The following is a 19,341-nucleotide window of genomic DNA, read 5'->3' on the forward strand; positions in this document are numbered from 1 at the left end:
ATTATGAGTGATATTTATTGTATTTGTTACTGATGAGCAATATTACCTCCCCTTTTTTTTTGTGCTGAGGAAGATTTGCCCTGAGCTAACATCTGTTGCCAATCTTCCTCTTGTTTTGCTTGAGGAAGATTAGCCCTGAGCCAACATCTGTGCCAGTCTTCCTCTACTTTATATGTGGGTTGCTGCCACAGCATGGCTGACGCGTGATGTAGGTCCACCCCTGGGATCTGAACCCGTGAACCTGGGGCGCTGAAGTGGAGCACGCTGAACTTAACCACCATGCCACGGGGCTGGCCCCAGTATTACTTTCTTAAAAAGAATAAAAAATAATTTTTAAAACTGCCTTAAAAGTATCTTTTTCTGTTCAGATGGTATTGCAGAAATATGAACAGAAGCAAAGCAGAGCAACTCCTCAGAAGTGAAGTAAGTGTTTGCACTTGTTTCATGGATTTGGTTTCAGCACCAATTAATTGTAATGAATCTCTAATAAGTAATTCCATGTACCTTTGTTTCTAAAACCTAAAAAATACTATGATGTACGTATGGGTTTTGGGTTTTTTTAAGTCATTTAAAAGTGAATGCTGGTGTATTAGTTTCTTGGGGCTGCTGTAACAAAGGACCACAAACTGAGTGGCTTAAACAGCAGAAATGTATTGTTTTATGGTTCTAGAGGTCAGAAGTCTGCAATCAAGATGCCGGCAGGCTTGCTCCTTCTGAGGGCTGTAGAGAAGGATCTCTTCCCAGCCTCCCTCCATTTCTCCCTGGGTTTCTTCCCTCTGTGCATGTCTGTCTCTGTGTCCAAATTTCCTATTTTTAAGGACTCCATTCCTATTGGGTTAGGGCCTGCCTTAGTTACCACATTATAACTTGGTTCCTTCTGTAAATCTCCAATGAAGGTCACCTTGGAAGCACTGGGGGTTGGGACTCCAGCATATCTTTTTTGAGGGGAAGAATTAGACCCATAACAATAGGTAATAGCTATACATGGGTAACAGTTTCTTTACTCTTTTTCTTATGGATTTATCATTTGTTACCTTCTTAGTACTTAAATGTGTTTTTCCTTTTTGCTTGAAGTTATTTGTTTTAAAGTAATGTATATCAATATGTGATATCTTTTTTTTTCAGTGAGGAAGATTTGCCCTGAGCTAATATCTGTTGCCAACCTTCCTCTTTTTATTATTTTTTTGCTTGAGTAAGATTAGCCCTGAGCTAACATCTTTGCCAGTCTCCCTCTATTTTGTATGTGGGATGCCTCCACAGCATGGCTGATGAGTGGAGTAGGTCCCTGCCCAGGATCTGAACCCATGAACATGGGCCACCAAAGCAGAACACACAGAACTTTAACCACTCAGCCATAGGGCCAGCCCCCAATATGTGACATCTTTTATAAATGAAGTTTTAATAAAATATTTAGTTGCCTTAGAAATAAATGTGCTGAAATTCTTACACTTTAGAAAGAAATAACAGGATAAAATGTAGTCCTGTTGTGTGCTGTATAATGACATTTTGGTCAACGACAGACCACGTCTATGATGGTGGTCCCATAAGATTAGTACCATATAATCTAGGTGTGTAGTAGGCCGTACCGTCAAGGTTTGTGTGAGTATACGCTATTGCTATGATGTTCGCACAACAAAATCGCCCAAGGCTGCCTCTCTCAGACGTAGCCCCGTCATTAAGCGGCGCATGACTGTGTAGAGGAAACTACAGTGGACTGAGTAAGGAGACCCAAGTCCAGCTGTGACTTTTCTAGTGTGTTTTTCGCATCTGTAAGATAAAGAGGTTGGATCAGAAGATAATTGCTACAATTCTCTGCATTTATGACCTAGTTATTCGATTTAGTAATTGTTCCCAATCTTTGAAACCCTTGCTTTCTCACTTTATCTCCTGCTTATTAACCCCAGTCAAGGTTTCCTTGGGCACTTGTTTCTGTGGTTTAGGAGACTAGCAGGTGACTTTGTGTGATTCAAGTAATAGGTAACCATGCCTCTTCCGCCACAGGATTCTCAAATGCCTCCTTGGTGACCCCAGGGTGAGAGGCAGCTCTTGGGGAGTGGGTGGCCAGAAGGCCTGGGGTCCAAATTCTGGCTCTGCTCCTTACTAGCTCTGTGACCTAGGGCAAGTTATTCAACCATTCTGTGCCCCATTTCCTTACCTGTGAAGTAAAGTGGGGATAACACCGCTTTGAGGATTAAGTAAACCACGTATTAGAAGATATTAAAACAGAATAAGTTCTCAATAAACATAGCTATTATACTTTTTACTGATTGATTAACTATTATAATATTGTCCCTAACTGTTCTTATCAGATTTATTTGGGGGGCTGTATTTAATTCCATTGTCTTTCCTATGAATAAGAATAAAATTTATTTTATTTTTCAACTGTGAAAAACACTTTCGTCTTACAGCAGTTTCAGTGCTGGAGGCTGATTGTGGTGTTACTGGTGGAGACGTGGTCCCTAGCTTCTGTTTCTTGCTCTCTGTTTTGGAAACTAATGAGGATTTATGCCTTAGTCATTCAGCGTTGTTTCTGCCTTTTGGCTTTCTCTGCTGAAGTTACTTGTGCCTCCATCTCTCCTTCTGTAAAAGATGATATTTAACATCAATTTCCAGGGGAATTAAGGATTTTGTTTTCAAAAGGATTCTTATAAAGAGCACTGAGATATTTACAGGAAAAGTGCTGTGTGGATAGAAGATGATATTGAGTCAGGATTCAAAGCTTATAGCAAATATGAGAAATGTATAAAATGAAACCCAGTCATTAAGAAATAGGTTTTCAGTAACTGTTTCCCCACGTGTCCCGCACTTAAAGGAATTGCAAAATCTTGTTCGTTCGTTCCGGAAGGGCCCTGAGAGATTATTTTGTTGAAATATCTCCTGCTGGTGTGTGTGAAGATTTGTGATTGTGAGGCAGTGTGAGTGTATTTTCTTTAACTCATCTCACTGCCCAGTAACATGAAGTGGAAAGTCATGTGGATGCACCCCGTTGCTAAGTTGTGCTTCTCCAAAGCCTTCTCTAGGCAAAGCATAATAATCGTAAAATTGTAAGACTGCGTTCTTGAATCATTTCCATGGCATTGATATTTGTTATCGGGCTGAAAAAATGTTCTTAATTTGGATTTTAGGATAAAGAAGGTGGTTTTATGGTACGGGATTCCAGTCAACCAGGCATGTACACAGTCTCCCTGTATACAAAGTTTGGAGGGTAAGTAATCCCACTCTCTCTTTTTTCTCCAATTTATTTAAATTTTTTAAATAAAGTTCCTGTATAGTTTGTATGGATTCCTAATTTTCAAAAAATGTGCTGCATTTCAGCATTAGAAAAGAAACCCTGAACTTGATTTCTAAAGTCAATACTTTTTTTTAAGGTATGCTTTTTGGTGAGGAAGAGTGGCCCTGAGCTAACATTTGTTGCCAGTCTTCCTTTTTTTTCTCCCCAAAGCCCCAGTACGTAGTTGTATATTTTAGTTGGAAGTTCTGCTAGTTATTCTTATAATATTTTTCATATTTACATTTCAGTGATTTTTCTCATAGTTCTCCATATATATATATCTTTGTTGAGAATGGCTATAGAAGCTTTAGCTACATTCAACAGATCATTACTGCTAAGTGCGCTAAGCCCTAAACATACCACAGAGAGCAGAGTAGACCCAGACCCTGCCCTCCGATAGCTTAGGGACGGCTTCAGACAAGCAGACGGGCAGTTAGGGTGGTATATGAATAAGTGCTATGCTCGGAGGGCAGTGTGTGTGGGGGAGGCGGGGTACGCAGCCCAGACACATCTGGGTTACTCGTTAATGTTGTCTAGTGACATCTAAGCTGAGATCTGACAGGTGAGACCGGCGGAAGTTGTATGGAGGAGAAAGAGTGTTTCTGATCCAGGAAACTGCCTGGACTCAGAAATGAGGGAGGATGTGGTGATTTTGAGCAACTGACAAAAGTGTATTGTAGCTGGATTTTAGAATGGGAGGTGAAGGGAGGAGAGAGAGGCCTGTGAGATGAAAGTGGAGGTCAGGTTATGTCAGTGCCAAGGAGCCTGAGCTTTATTTTAAGAGCTGCGGGAGTGCTCGTGAAAGGTTTTAGCAAGAGATGATTTGAAAAGATCCGTATTGTAGAATGATAGCTAAAATATAATTTGTACATTTTTTATAAGTCTAGTTTCTTCATTTATTTTAGAGATGTGAGTCCTCTAGACATTTGCAGGTTAACACCAACAGCAGGGGCACAAAGCAGTAGGCAGCTCATAGCTATTTTTAGACTTAACTGTTGGTAAATGGAGTTGTAAATGTTCTCTCTTGTTATCTCCTGCAAGGGACCAAGTATGTTATCAGCGGCCACTTTAAAAACTCCACCTGTTAATGTGAAAGGCGAAGCTAAGAAGAACTTGGGGGAAAAATGAAATTTGTGCAGATAATCGAAGGGGCCATATGTAGGGACCCTGTGGTTAGCTGGTAGAAAATATCTTAAGAGTAAAGTTACATTGTTCCAACTTGGTTCTAACACATTTTGATTTTTGTTTTAGAGAAGGCTCATCAGGTTTCAGGCATTATCATATAAAAGAAACAACAACATCCCCAAAGAAATATTATCTGGCAGAAAAACATGCATTTGGTTCAATTCCTGAGATTATTGAATATCATAAGCACAATGCGGCAGGTAAGTGAGCTGTTGAAACCTGTTTCAAATATAAGGCAGTGATTAAAATCATCAGACATTGTAATAAATTCTTCCTTGAGCAGTTTTATTTTGTAGGTAATTATAGAATGTGATTGATTTAAAATTATTGTACGTTAAGGAAGTGATGTATACAAAAAAAAATCAGAAGTAATACCAAGTTTCATAAAAAACTCTGTCTTGACCTTGGGACATGAGTTCTTCTTATCATATGTAGTAAATGTTGACATTTCTGTGGTTTATATCTTTGGCATTGACAAAGATTCTTTGCTTGACCAAACTTTAGTCAGGCTCCTGAACTATCTCCTAGACCCATCTGTATACTTTCTTGTAAAATCCAGTTTTAGCAAGAACCCTGCTATCAGTTTAACCAGAATCTGCTACCCTCAGAATCTGATACCTGATCACCCACCATATCTGATCAACTTGCTCATCCTCCACCATCCCCCAGCTGATGTCTGGTCACCCTGAATTATCTTCAGCAAGAATCCTGTTAGATTGGTTTAGCTAGAACCCACCTCTACATTATCCCTAATGTTTCCTTCGTAGTTTTACTTCCACTGACCCCCACCCTGCTCTTTGGCTGTAAATTCCCACTTGCCCACGCTGTCTTCAGAGTTGAGCCCAATCTCTCTTCCCTACTCTAGAATCCTATCACAGTGGTCCCTAAACCTACCACAATGGGCCTAAATAAATAGTCTGCCGTGCCATCTTTAAAAGTGTCATTGCATATTTTTTTCCCTTAACAATACTAAATTAAAAGCCAAGATATTTGTCAATGTCAGAGTTATCACAGACGCTGTCAGCTGAGCTCAGGGTTTAGGCCTGTAGACTTGCAAAGACTAGCATAATGATGTCCTAGACAAATTTTCCGTCTTCCTGAGTCTCTGCTACACTTACCAGCAGAGGGGGAACAAACCAAACACCAAAAACAAAAACAGAAACCACATTTATGCCCACTGAGACTCCACAGGATGAGACAGAAAGATTTCTAGCTTTTTACTTAAAGATGTCACTGAGCAGAAGATAGCTGTGTCTAACCCAATTAATGACAATTAATTTTTCAAGTTTTATCAAAGGTTTTGCAAAGTCTGTTGTTATTTGTGACTCTGTTCACTGTTCTCAGATAATGATAGGAACAGTTACATATAATTTTCATACCATAAAGTTCACCCATTTAAAGCGTACAATTCAGTGGTTATTAGTATATTTAGAGTTGTGCCAACTGTTACCATAATCTAAGAACATTTTCATCATCTCAGAAAAAATCTTGTACCCATTAGCAGTCATGCCACACAGACCCCCTTTGCCAGCCCAGCCCTAGGCAACCACTAATCTACTTTCTGTCTCTACAGATTTGCCTATTCTTGGACAGTTCATGTGAAAGGAATCATACAATATGTGGTCTGTTGTGACTAAATCCTTTAACTTAGCATAATGTTTTTGACATCCGTCCACGTTGTAGCATGTATAAGTACTCCATTCCTTTTTATTGATGAATAATAATCCACTGTCTGGATTTGTTTATCCATTTAGTTATCATTCATCAGTTGATGGACATTTGGGTTGTTTCCACATTCTGGCTATTATGAATAATGCTGCTATGAGTATTTGTGTACGAGTTTTTGCATGGAAACATGTTTCATTTTTCCTGGGTACTGACCTGGGAATGGTTTTCCTGGGTCATCTGGTAACTCTCTGTTTAACATTGGAGGAACTAATTTCGTATTGATTTACCCCCAAAGAACTTTTACTTATCTCTTAGTCTATCTTCTTTTTCACTGTTCACATTCCCCTGTTTCTTTCTTTGATGTTCTTGCATAAATTTTCTTCTTCACCATTATTTCAATTCATTCATTTAACAAACATGTGCTAAGTGCCTACTGCGTGCCAGGAACTGTGCCAGGTTCTAGGGAGACTGTGGTAGACTAGACAGTCAGTGATCTTGTCTCTCTCAGATCTTACCATTTGGCGGGAAAGACAGAAAAAATAACAATATTAAGTTACTATGAGATAGAAGAAGTACAGAGTGCTGTGGGTGTTTATAGAGGAAATACCAGCCATTTCTTTCTATTTAGTGCTGTAAGCAACTTAGATTAAAAGATTTAGCATACCTCACTGATTTCCAATAGTTGGTATTCCCAGTTGTTGATATTTTAAAGCCCGATTTTTATACTAACATTGCTATGAGTTATAACTCATAACAAACCTGAGTTGTGTCTGGTGAATCATTTTAATTTTTAGTAGACTCCTGTAATTCCCTTTCATACTTTTCTCATTGGAAAAGAATGTGAAATAATGATTGATAGTAACTGTTAGAAACCTTATAACATCCTTTAAAATGTTTGAGAAGAGAATATGCCAGCATGATGCCTGATAAACACTGTAGTATTTAAAAGAAAATGTAGAATGAATAAAAGCTTGTATATATTTTAATTTTTCATGTTTCATAAAAATATGAAATTGTCACCTCAGAGTGGGGGCATCTTCTTCCTTCCTGCCTTCCTCTCTTTTTATTTTTTGCAAGCATATAGCACAGTCCTGCATATACACACAGAGGATGAGCGCTAAGTGAATAAATGAGTGAATTTTATAAGTGAGTTTCTAGTTTAGCGCTTCACCATTCAGAATGATTAAGGATGAATTTGACTGCAATACTTTGATTTCTAGGACTTGTGACAAGGCTGCGGTACCCAGTTAGTGCGAAGGAGAAGAATGCACCAACCACTGCAGGATTCAGCTACGGTAACTCATTTTGTAGTTACATTGGCTAGTTTTCCTTGAAAAGAATCCATTATCACAAGACCAATTTAGATGTGTAGAATTGCACATAGTGGAATTGTTTTTAACTGTAGTATGGGTTTTTAAATAATTATACTTACAGCTGTAGTAACCCATGGTTTTTCTGTTCTCGTCATTATTCATAATTCAGCAGAAATCTGTCTGTCAGTGAAAAATAAGCATTACCACATTACATCTAAAATAAATCAAAGCCTTTCCTGGTTCTCACGGCTTTGTTGGTTACTCACAGGAAAATAAGGATGGAGGTAACCAAGAAGGCATCCAACTTGATTGTCTTTGTTGCTTCCGGCAAAAGCCTTTTAAATAGTAGGTTAAATTCTTTCCAAGTTGATGGAATTGAAAAAAACCAACAAAACCCCAAGGGCCAAGAGTGGTAAAGGAGGAATTTTTTAAAAAATACCTTTAACTTTCAAGCTATACTATCATTAGCCTATTAGGCAGCATCTTCTTGCCTTCTTCAGTTCACTTTGCTTGTACTGTGACAGCTTAGAAGGAGTGCATCCTCCCCAGAGGGTGGGAAGCTGCATTTTTCAGGTTAGATGCAGGGTGCAAGTCTGCTCTGTGTCTTAGCGGAAACTGTATTATCCTGTAACTTTGAGATTGACCTTGGTTATAGATTCTTTGTTTCCCACTGGTTCATGCTGCGTTTTCCTTATTAAATTTTATCACTCTCCCCCTCTGTCTTGCAGAAAAATGGGAGATTAACCCTTCAGAGCTGACCTTTATGAGGGAATTGGGCAGCGGACTGTTCGGAGTAGTGAGGCTTGGCAAGTGGCGAGCTCAGTACAAAGTAGCAATCAAAGCCATTAGGGAAGGCGCCATGTGTGAGGAGGACTTTATAGAAGAAGCTAAAGTGATGATGTAAGTTACTGTGTTCTTTCTGGTTCCTCTTTTTGTATTAAAAAGTGGCCCCTCCCCAGCTAATACCCGCCGTGGTTTCTTTTCCTTTAGTGACTATGTGTATGCTTGACTTCCCTCCCAGGAAACTGACACACCCGAAATTAGTGCAGCTTTATGGTGTATGCACCCAGCAGAAACCAATTTACATTGTTACTGAGTTCATGGAAAGGGGCTGTCTTCTGAATTTCCTCCGACAGAGACAAGGTCATTTTAGTAGAGATGTGCTGCTGAGCATGTGTCAAGATGTGTGTGAAGGGATGGAATACCTCGAGAGAAACAGCTTCATCCACAGAGATCTGGTAATGATAAACTACCCATATTCCCATTCATTGGCTGAATTCCTTTGTAACATTGGGTCAGGAAATGAGCAGTGATATATTCATACTCAATTTTTGTTCTCAACTATATTTCACCATTACTTTCAAACTTGGTAAGATTAACTTGCCCCATAATTTTAACAGAAAGATCTTTATGCATACAATCAATACATAATTATATAGGCAACTGCATAAATAATACATAATTACATAGGTGATATTTCCAAGTAAGTTTTCGTGCATTAATTATTTGATCTCCATAAGAGATTGCTTCTCGGCCTTTTGGCTAAGATCAAGTGTGATCTCCATAAGAATTCCATGAGATAGCTAGTCATAACAGATTTTTCTGACCATCATTGTTTTACAGATAAGAACATTAGCTCCAGAGAAGTGAAATGACTTGCATTTGGTGATAAACGGGAAAGTTAAGGGTTGATTCATCCTTTGACTAAATCCTAATCTCTTTTCTACCTTATACACTGTAAGCGGAAACTAGAACAGAAATCCTTTGGGTCATTTTCTTTACTCTCAAATCACTGGGAAAAGATGGAGGCCCCTGTTAACTCCTGAAAATAGAAAAAAGTAATCTTTTATTATTGGTTCTAAATTATTATGATGGAGACACTTCTTAATTTTCCCTCTCTTTTACTCTATTTTTCTCCCTCTCTCCATTCTTCTTTTCTTTCTCGTTTTCTTCTCTGCCTGTTCTTCCCAAATGTGTCTACTTTCAGCTTTTGCAGAACCATCAGTCCCTGTTAAACCTCGAAGATGTTTCTTTCACCAAAAAGAATGTGATTCTCACCTGGGACTCTTCCATATTTTCATTTTAACTTTCTTATCATGATCTTAGAGTAAAAGCTTTTAGCTTTTCATCATTGAGTATGATGTTGGCTGTGGGCTTGTCATACATGACTGTTATCATGTTGAGGTACATTCCTTCTGTACCTAACTTATTGAGAGTATTTAATCATGAAAGGATGTTGAATTTTGTCAAATGCTTTCTCTGCATCTTTTGAGATGATCTTATGATTTTTATCCTTCATTGTGTTAAAGTGATGTATCACATTGATTGATTTGCATATGTTTAACCATCCTTGCATCCTGGGAATAAATCTGACTGGATCATGGTGTATGATCTTTTTTTTTTTTAAAGACTGGCACCTGAGCTAAAATCTGTTCCCAATCTTCTTTTTTTACCCCTTCTTCTTCTTCTTCTCCCCAAAGCCCCCCAGTACATTGTTATATATTCTAGTTGTGAGTGCCTCTGGTTATACTGTGTGGGACGCCGCCTCAGCATGGCTTGATGAGTGGTGCCATGTCTGCACCCAGAATCCAAACCGGTGAAACCCTGGGCTGCCAAAGCGGGGCAAAGGAACTTAACTGCTTGGCCATGGGGCCAGCCCCTGATCCTTTTAATATGCTGTTGAATTCTGTTTGCTAATATTTTGTTGAGGATTTTTGCATCTATGTTCCTCAGGAATATTGGCCTATAATTTTCTTTTCTTGTTAGTGTGCTTGTCTGGCTTTGGTGTCAGGGTAATTTTGACCTAATAAAATGAGATTGAGTGTGTTCCCTCCTTTTATTTTTAGGAAGAGTTTGAGATCTCAGGTTTGGTGTTAATTCTTTAAATGTTTGGTAGAATTCACCAGTGAAGCCACGTGGTCCTGGGCTTTTTTTTCATAAGACCGTTTTAAAGTTCGCATTATATGACTGGGGCAAAGGACTTTGTAAAATAGAAGATGTGTTATGTATAACTTCAGTTATTGTTGTTATGCTCGGTGATAACAAAGAACATCTCTTTGTCGTGTTGAAACTTGTGAACTAAGCACCTTCCTCTTTTTGTACTTTTAAAACTGATGAAAATGGAATATCTACATCAATATGGGAGACTACCCCTGTCCATACAGACCATATCTTGGTGAAAGCAATTTTGATATGTTTGTGCCCATGATGTTGACATTATTTTGGTAGGTTTGTGTCACCCCTTAAGGGAAGATTCTGATGCTCCTGTGTCCTGGGCAAAGAATTCTGGTGACCATCAAGTGAAAGCATTGTAGGGTATCTTCATAGAAAGATGGAGGCATTTCAGGGAATGGATATTAACTGTCATTTTAGAAGAGACTCTTAAAATGCATTCAGTAGGAAATAACATCCTGTCAGTGGAATTGCCGCATACAGAAAATAAAATTCTGAAATGTCAGGAAGAAAAATACTTCTTAGTCCATGGGTTATGGTGTTAAAAAGATTATTATCATGTCAGCTTTCTGAGAAATACTATGTCTTTTTACCAAACTGTTTTCTTGAACCTTGTAACCTTAAGGAATGGGCAAGAAAATGTAAATGAAATAATCCAGAATCGTATTTGAGCAATTTAGTATATCGTGTTATAATATACTGGAAACATGATAAACGACAAAGCAGACTATGTTACCATGGCTGCTGCCGTCACTGCTTGGGATCGGGACGAACAATCACTGAGCAAAGCCACTGGGTAAAAGATTGTTCACCCGTCACTTTGCTGGTTGTTGCTAAGCTCACTACTAAGTACCTGGATTAAGGACTTCAAGAGATGTTGTCACTATCAATAAGAAAATCAGATAGTTTAATAAGAATAGAAATGGGAGGGAAAAAAGCTGATTGCCCCTTCTGTAAGTCCTCATTTAGCTATGGCAGTTGGTGAAGATTATGTAACAATGTCTTATGGCACATATGACTTTCCACCTATCTTTCTCTCTGTTCTTTCAAATAATATGTTGAAGACATTTCTATAGGGGGTAAAAAAAATTTGTAGAGACACCTCTGCAAGTGTTGACTGGGTTACACTAAATTTAATATAAAAGGAACTTAGATTTTTCTATTTTTATTGTGGAACTTTGTAACTAATATGCCATTATAATGTTTTCCAGGCTGCCAGAAATTGTCTCGTAAATGAGGCAGGAATTGTGAAAGTATCTGATTTTGGAATGGCCAGGTAAGGCTGAGTATATGTGAACATTTTCTATAAATTTTGGATTAAATTAATGTAAGACCGTGACCTTTACATGGACAGTAGAGAAAGCCTGACTTTTTCTTTGCAGTTTGTCAACTTCTTCCTCTGAAGCCTATTTAAGAGCTGTTTTGAAACATCTTTTGTTCCTTTAGCAAATATTTGTAGTACCCATCATTTTTACAGGGGAACAAATTGATTTTTCTTCTTCTTAGTGTTTTTGGTAAAAGGTCATAAAGAAATTAGATTATTTGTATTTTGAAAGATTTCTTTGTGAGTTTGTCTTTTTACCATTAGTTTTGGCTTTTTCTCAGGTAAACTGTTGAGAAATTATGATTGCTTAATGCTTTATTATATAGCTTTCGGTGATATGCACATTAGTTTGTAGAATTAATAAGCATGGGAACAATCTGCACTGATGAAGCAAAAAGGGAATGTTGTTAGCTGTTCTGAGATAAATAAATTGGTTAAAATAACCAAGTATGCATTGTGTTAATTACTGTTAATAATTCTCTCCACTAGGTGGTAGTATAGCCTGTTAAATACGCTACTTTCTTTTTTCCCCTGCTGTGGATTAGGTTTCTAGAATCTTTTGTTTTCACAGCAATGTGTTTGGGGGTAAAGTTGTTAGAATACCCAAATCTATAGTGGTTTTTTTTTGTTTTTTGTTTTGTTTGTTTTTGAGGAAGATTAGCCCTGAGCTAACATCTGCTGCCAATTCTCCTCTTTTTGCTGAGGAAGACTGGCCCTGAGCTAACATCTGTGCCCATCTTCCTCGCCTTTATATGTGGGATGCCTACCACAGCATGGCATTTGCCAAGCAGTGCCATGTCCGCACCCAGGATCCGAACTGGCGAACCCCAGGCTGCCGAAGCGGAACGTGTGAACTTAACCACTGCGCCACCTGGCGGGTGCCCTGTAGTGTTTTTATTCTCTTAATTTTTGTAGTTTTAGTAGAGTGTTAGACCTTTAAAAACTATTAAGTTTGTTCTTTTCCTTCTTCTGTCTGTTTGTTCCTTCATCCAGACATTCATTCTTAAAGTATTATTGGGACATAGCCTTGCTCATTCACTTATGTGTTGTCTGTGGCTGTTTTCACATGACAAAGACTGAGTTGAGTACTTGTGACAGAGACAGTCTGGCCTGAAAATCTAAAATATTCATTATCTGGCCCTTTACGAACAAAGTTTGCCCACCCCTATGATAGAGATAGCTTGAGGTGGGTTGTGGGGGAGTTGAGTGATGGTGTGGGGCGGCGTGATGGTGGCTACTTTAAACCTGATGCTCTGGAAGGACCTTTGAGACTGGGATATTTGAACAGAGATGAAAAAGGCAGGAAGTAGCCAGGTAGGTGAAAATCTGAGGATAAAATATTCCAAGTAGAAAGAACGGCATGTATAAAAACTTGAAATCGGGGACAAGCTTGGCCTGTTCAAGGAATGGAAAGAGGGCCAGGGTGGCTGGCCCATGGCCAGTGCGAGGAACAGTTATAAAGGAAGGTGAGGACCAGGTCGTACAGGCTAAGTTTAGGTCCTAAGGAAACTCAGGCCCAGGGAGGTTAGAGAGCTGTTACTGTCAGAAAGCTGACTGTGAGGACATTAATTACCCACTGCTCCGTATTTGCTTTATATGAAAATGTTTGGTATCTGGCAGGCAGTCCTCTGATTTCACGTTTGGCTTTCAGAAAAATCTGTACTTTTGCATCCACCCCTCTAAAATACTCATCATTCACTAAATTCAGGCTCCCCTGACTGACAAACAAGTTGATCCCAGCCCATGGTGGTATTGTCACCATCTTTGTCTATACAGCAAAGGAAGTTTGTGCAGTTCTTTGAATATTTTCTCATGCAGCTTTTAGAAATTAACTTTTTTTGTTCATATAATACATAAACACATTCCTGTTGTAAATACACACTGAACACATTACAGAAAGGGCTGAAGTCTCCATATTTACCAGCCCAATTGAAGATCCTCCCCAGAGGTAGCCAGTGTTACCAGTTTGTGTGTGTTCTTCTAGAAGGACGTAAGTATGCTCCCATAGAAAAATTATATAATATGGTTTGAGTGTGTGTGTGTGGGGGGGAGGGATGTCATGGCATATAAATTTATACTCTACCATTTATGCATGTCATTTTGCAATTTGCTTTTTTCATTTTCTGTAGTTTAAAATTGTGCTCTGAGGAATTGTGGGAGCTAAAAGCACATGTGTCTCCAAACAGTTTGCACCACTTCCTTTAGAGCAGCTCTGCTTTAGATGTTTTATTTGTGGGGCTTTCGGGTAAGATTTTGTTTAAAGAACAAATTGCTTTCAAAAAAAGTTTGCCAACTATTTTATTCTATTCTGCCTCTGTTGCCTTATAAAGGAGAAAAACAATCAGAAAAATCAAAGTGCAGATACTAATGTTACAATGCATCCATCTCCAGCACTTAAATGAGGCTGAGAGGAAGATGGGAAATCACCAGGCGTGGCCACTGAGGCAAACATGTACCTTCAACCGGATGCTTGTTGGACTTCAGTCAACTGTGTTTTTGATTCTGAGGGGAAAAAAAAGAGAAACAACGTGTACAAAATACAGATTGTAATGCAGAGGTGTAAACCTATGGTGTGTCTTGCTCTAGGTACGTTCTGGATGATCAATACACAAGTTCTTCCGGTGCTAAATTTCCTGTGAAGTGGTGTCCGCCTGAGGTGTTTAATTACAGCCGCTTTAGCAGCAAATCAGATGTCTGGTCATTTGGTAAGACCCGTGGTCCATTTCTCCTCAAATCTGCTCTGAAGAGGAAGTGAATACATCATTTGCTAATCCTTATCCTTTTCCAGGTGTGTTAATGTGGGAAGTATTCACTGAAGGCAGAATGCCCTTTGAGAAAAACACCAACTATGAAGTGGTAACCATGGTTACTCGTGGCCACCGACTCTACCGGCCGAAATTGGCATGCAAATATGTGTATGAGTTGATGCTGAGATGTTGGCAGGAGGTATAAAATTTTTTTGTGCTTTCTTTTTGAATCATCTAAAACACTTAGAAATCTGGGCTTGGTAGCTTAATAATGTGTAGTCTTTATAGGCTAATGAGTCGGTGCATGGTTTATATGATTTCAAACTCTAGGTGGGGAGCCAACCCTCTCTACTCAGTTCTGAATAATGGGAAGAAGAATGTGAAGAAGTGGAAAATGCTGATAATTAAGATAATAAATTCAGACTGCCACCCCACTCCCAAGTGGGAATCCTGCCACAGTTGCCTGAGTTAGGGACTCAGGGAATAAACCCGGAGAAGTAGCTCTTCTCTCAGTGGAGCTCTTGTGTTATTGAAGTGTTACTCTTTCCCCAAAGAGGGTTTTTATCTCCAAACCTCAACTTCCTCAGGTCTCTTTACTCACAGCCTTTGGAAGTTTTCCTTCCCTATGTATTAAGATGTCACTTCGTAGAAGCAATTAGACACCAAGATGATTTTTGAAAGATTATAATAATGTTAGTTAACGTGTATTGTGTGCCTGGCATTATACTAAGCGCTTTAGATTTAGTTCTCAAAATAACCCTTTGAGGTGTGGATACTTCTACTATGATCCCTCTTTGGAGGAGAGTACCAAGGCTCATGAAGTTGATACTTGCCCAAGGCCATGTAGCTACAGAGAAGCAGAGTCCTGTCTGACTCGAAAGCCCATACTCTCGGTCACTTGCTATAACGCTTCCCAAGAGCAGTCATTGGGATGGGCGGAGCCTTCTGGTCAGGAAGTGGTGCTGGGGGAGAGAGGATAGCGTGAGCAAGGGTAAGGAGGTGGTAATGACCATGGTGTGTGTACGTGAGGCTGGAGATTGGTTTGATTGAGCAGAGAGGCCATGTGAGGGTTTTGTGGGAAATGAAATTGGGTAGCGGGGCGGGGGCAGGTCATAGAGGGCACTGCAGATTAGCAGAACTGGATGTTGCAGGCGGTAAGGAGCTCTGTTAGGGTCTCGAACAGGGACACGAAAGCAGTGTGGCAGAAAGGTTAGTCTGGCAGCAGTGCCTGCAGGAAAGGTCTGAGCCATTTGAGACGCCTGCATTTTCCCGTCCGAAAGCAATGAGCACCTTGCACTAGTACGCGCTGTTATCTGACTTTGAGCAGTGAGAAATTATGTTTGGAATGGATTCTGGAACCCACCGCTTCTCTTTGATTTTGAATTGTAGAAACCAGAGGGAAGGCCTTCCTTTGAAGATTTGCTTCGCGCGATAGATGAACTAGTCGAGAGTGAAGAAACTTTTGGAAGATAAGTGGTGTTGTGACCAGTGGCTTCCACATTCCAAAGCACGAGGAAGAAATGGCACTTGGTGCTAACTTTTAATTTATTTAGCACTTGGACGTGTAGATTGTTTTACTTATAAAGAGGAAACACCTAAAGGGTTTGCTTCTAGACCAGCATTAGCTCTGTGACTGAATCTTCTGGATTATGGAAATGTTGCCTTGGAGATGGTTATTAAAAGTACTCACACAAGTACTTGAGTACCCACTATGTGCCAGGCACTGTGCCCAGGCCCCAGAGTTTGCCCATTTTCAGGGTGCACACAGGGCCATGTTAGTTGCCAGTGGAAGGCCAGGGAATTTGGGAAGGGAAGGGTATTAGGGCCAGGTTCCAACAACCATCCTCTTCCTTTTGACTTCTACAGAATTCTGGGCCTGGAGTATTGTCTAGAATGTGGGTTCTGGATGAATCAGGAATCCACCTTGGATAACTACCTATCTTCTGTTTTGAAAACATCTGTTTTCAAGACTGCCATTAGTATTACATTAAAAATATTTGTATGCTGTATATATTGTACATATATATAATATATAAAATTATATATTTTATAAGAAACATGAATTGTGTTTTAACTGAAACTTTTTTTTTTTAGTTTTTTTTTTTTTTAAGATTTTTTATTTTTTCCTTTTTCTCCCCAAAGCTCCCTGGTACATAGTTGTATATTCTTCGTTGTGGGTCCTTCTAGTTGTGGCATGTGGGATGCTGCCTCAGTGTGGTTTCATGAGCAGTGCCATGTCCGCGCCCAGGATTCGAACCAACGAAACACTGGGCCGCCTGCAGCGGAGCGCGCGAACTTAACCACTGGGCCACGGCGCCAGCCCCCGAAACTTTTAATTCTATAATATAGAAGCTAACCTTCTTCCGACTAGGGACTGTGCCTTACAGCTGTCAACTCCTTTTCCCCTGGGGATCAAATATTCCTTACTGAAGAGAGAAAAGGCTGGACCCTTCTATCGCTAATGCCCCCTCCTCATTTGGGTAGACTTGTTTGAGGGTGTCTGTCCAGCTTAAGTCCTGACAGGGCCTGTGTTTGGGCTAAGTGATCCTGCCCATGGTATCCACAGCTAATTAGAGTTAGGTGGAAAATTGAACAAGGGGCAATCAGTCGTTTTCCATGTCTTAAGAATATGCTCCAGGACGTAGATGCTGTAAGTGGAGGTGCCAGGCTCTGCAGCAGAAGGATCAGGTGACGTTCACTACAACGGCAAGACTCATGAGCGAGCTCAAATTCTGGCAGAGAGACCAGGAAATAGGGAGAGCACAGTGTATTGAGCTGTCTCCCAGATGGTTTTCAGGAGGCCTGGTTGGACTTGGGTTCTTGGATCAGCAAGATTATCTATTACAGCCTCACAGTAGACCTCACGATCAAGTTTGTTTGAGTGGGTTTCTACCCCTTACAGTCTCTGACTAAGACATTAGCTGAGTTAGAGCCTTCCTTTTTCCTCATGAGCCCAAGTAACAGAAACAGTCTCCATCATCGATAACAGAGGCTGTGTATCGCCCCACACACTGCTCTTGGTATTGGGGGTAGAAATCAGAGAAAGACACGAGGCCCTTCTTCAGGAGTTCATCTGCTCTGGGACTGCTGTGGTGTCCACTGTACGTGAGAGCGTTGTGTGAACACACAGCATTGTTAGCTGCTCTGAGCAGCACCTTCAGTGTGACCCTGGAGAATCATCTCTTTCCCTCTGGTCCATCCATCCACTGAAGGCTGTCTCTTATTCTTCCTTATCCTCCTTATACTGGAAAAAATAAAATACTTATCCTAAGTCTGGTCATAGTCTGTTTGTCATCTTCCTCCTCATCTTCCTGTTTAACTGTACCCCCATCACAAAAATGTACAAACCTTTTAACTGAATTATAGTGTGTTCAAGGCGTTGGTCATACTCGAGCTACATCTTTTCTCCTTCCTTCCTCCCTCACCTTGACTCCTCCTGCCTCCCTGTCCCATCCCATCCTTCCCTTTTCACCTTAAGGAGCTATATTCAAAGTGCCAGATGGCAATGAAGAGAGTGAGGAGAAAGTATAGTCCTTTCACTAAGGGTTCCGTATACTGTTGATGTGGAAAACGAGATGGATAATACTTGGCAACATTGGGAAACATTTTCTTCAAAAATCTTTAAATATTTCACTGCAACTTAAAAAAAAGTTTTTATGTAAAACTAAGGCAAAAGGTGAAGTAAAATGAGAAGAATCCACCCAGAATGCTCAAAGAGATCTTAATCTATAAGGCAGGAAATAGGAAGGGCAACACAAGTATGCTGTCTTCATTAGAGTTGTTCCTTTTAGTTTGAATTTTTGGTTATATTTTCCTAGGTGTATTTTTGATTGTTGATGTTGTGTTTATATTTCTTGGCCACGCCCCAGTCACCTTTTAGGTGTGTTATTGGATGGACTTCCCCGCCCAAACAAAAAATAAAGTTTCCTCAAATGATCCCTGAAGTGTCATTAGAGTGGGAAGACAGAACATTCTAGGCTTGGTACTTCAAAACCTAGAATCTAATTCTGTACCACTAACTGTGTCCCTTATCCTATCTGTGCCACCATTTCCTTCTCTGTCCAGAGAGGTCGTTTGAATTAGTGACTTTTAAGGTTCCTTTTACCAAAATCTTGTGATTTCTTGAAAATGTTGTTTGCTGGAGTCACCTACACAGTTGGGAATGAGGAACTAACAGCAACCACCCTCAGAGATCTGGATGCAGATTATTGAACTTTCTTAGATAGGCCATTGGGTTGTCATTCACACACTTCTCTGAGGTTTTCAGAACAGGAAAATAGGTGGGGTTAACTTTGCCCGTGAGAAACGCATTGGGTGAGCTATGATTTCAGTTGAAAGATGTGTTTTTGTGACGGGTGCACCGCTGAAGAACTCAGGACTGTTTTGTACACTCCCTGCAGAGGTGTAGCCATGATTCTTTCCACCTGTAAGTAAGATGGCTTTGTCATTTCTCCTCAGGGCTTCTTTGGGACATGTTACTTATTCTTGAACACGAGAGGAAGTTTCCTCTAAGGCGTGGGGCCTGTGAAATTTTGAGGATGATTTCCCCAGATATCGTGACAGGGTTTTGTTTGTTATTTAAATAACCATTGTGATGATGTAATTTTAGTAAATGTCAGCATTGAGAATGCAAAAGAAAACAAAACGAAAATGGTGTCCTTAAAGCTGTATGTGTGAGTAGAAATGCAATTTGGAAAGTGTTTGTTTTTTAGAATAATATTTAGTGTAAAGAACTCCGGGCTGAAGGCTAGGAGACCAAGTTCTAGTTCTGGATTTGCTGCAGCCTTTGGGGGGGGGGGGGTCAACTTCTTTAGATCAGGTCCCCATCTGTAAAATGGGACTCTCTTTTTGCCCACCTCCCAACAAGATATCATAAAGAAA

The 19,341-nt window shown here is 39.9% G+C and overlaps 1 protein-coding gene across 1 annotated transcript in view; it reads left to right on the top strand.

Moving 5' to 3' along the window:
- Positions 1–16,516, top strand: part of LOC124232998 (tyrosine-protein kinase Tec) — a 122,866-nt gene extending 106,350 nt beyond the window's left edge. Inside the window, exons 9-18 of the mRNA XM_046649997.1 lie at positions 369–423; positions 3,126–3,205; positions 4,523–4,656; positions 7,345–7,419; positions 8,166–8,337; positions 8,459–8,675; positions 11,601–11,665; positions 14,300–14,418; positions 14,502–14,659; positions 15,850–16,516. Of these exons, the coding sequence (XP_046505953.1) occupies positions 369–423; positions 3,126–3,205; positions 4,523–4,656; positions 7,345–7,419; positions 8,166–8,337; positions 8,459–8,675; positions 11,601–11,665; positions 14,300–14,418; positions 14,502–14,659; positions 15,850–15,933 (1,159 nt within the window). The 3' untranslated portion in view covers positions 15,934–16,516. The remainder of the gene's footprint in view (positions 1–368; positions 424–3,125; positions 3,206–4,522; positions 4,657–7,344; positions 7,420–8,165; positions 8,338–8,458; positions 8,676–11,600; positions 11,666–14,299; positions 14,419–14,501; positions 14,660–15,849) is intronic.
- The last annotated feature ends 2,825 nt before the right edge of the window (positions 16,517–19,341 follow it).

This window comes from Equus quagga, unplaced genomic scaffold, assembly GCF_021613505.1.
Source record: "Equus quagga isolate Etosha38 unplaced genomic scaffold, UCLA_HA_Equagga_1.0 146_RagTag, whole genome shotgun sequence".
Classification (NCBI taxonomy): Eukaryota; Metazoa; Chordata; class Mammalia; order Perissodactyla; family Equidae; genus Equus; species Equus quagga.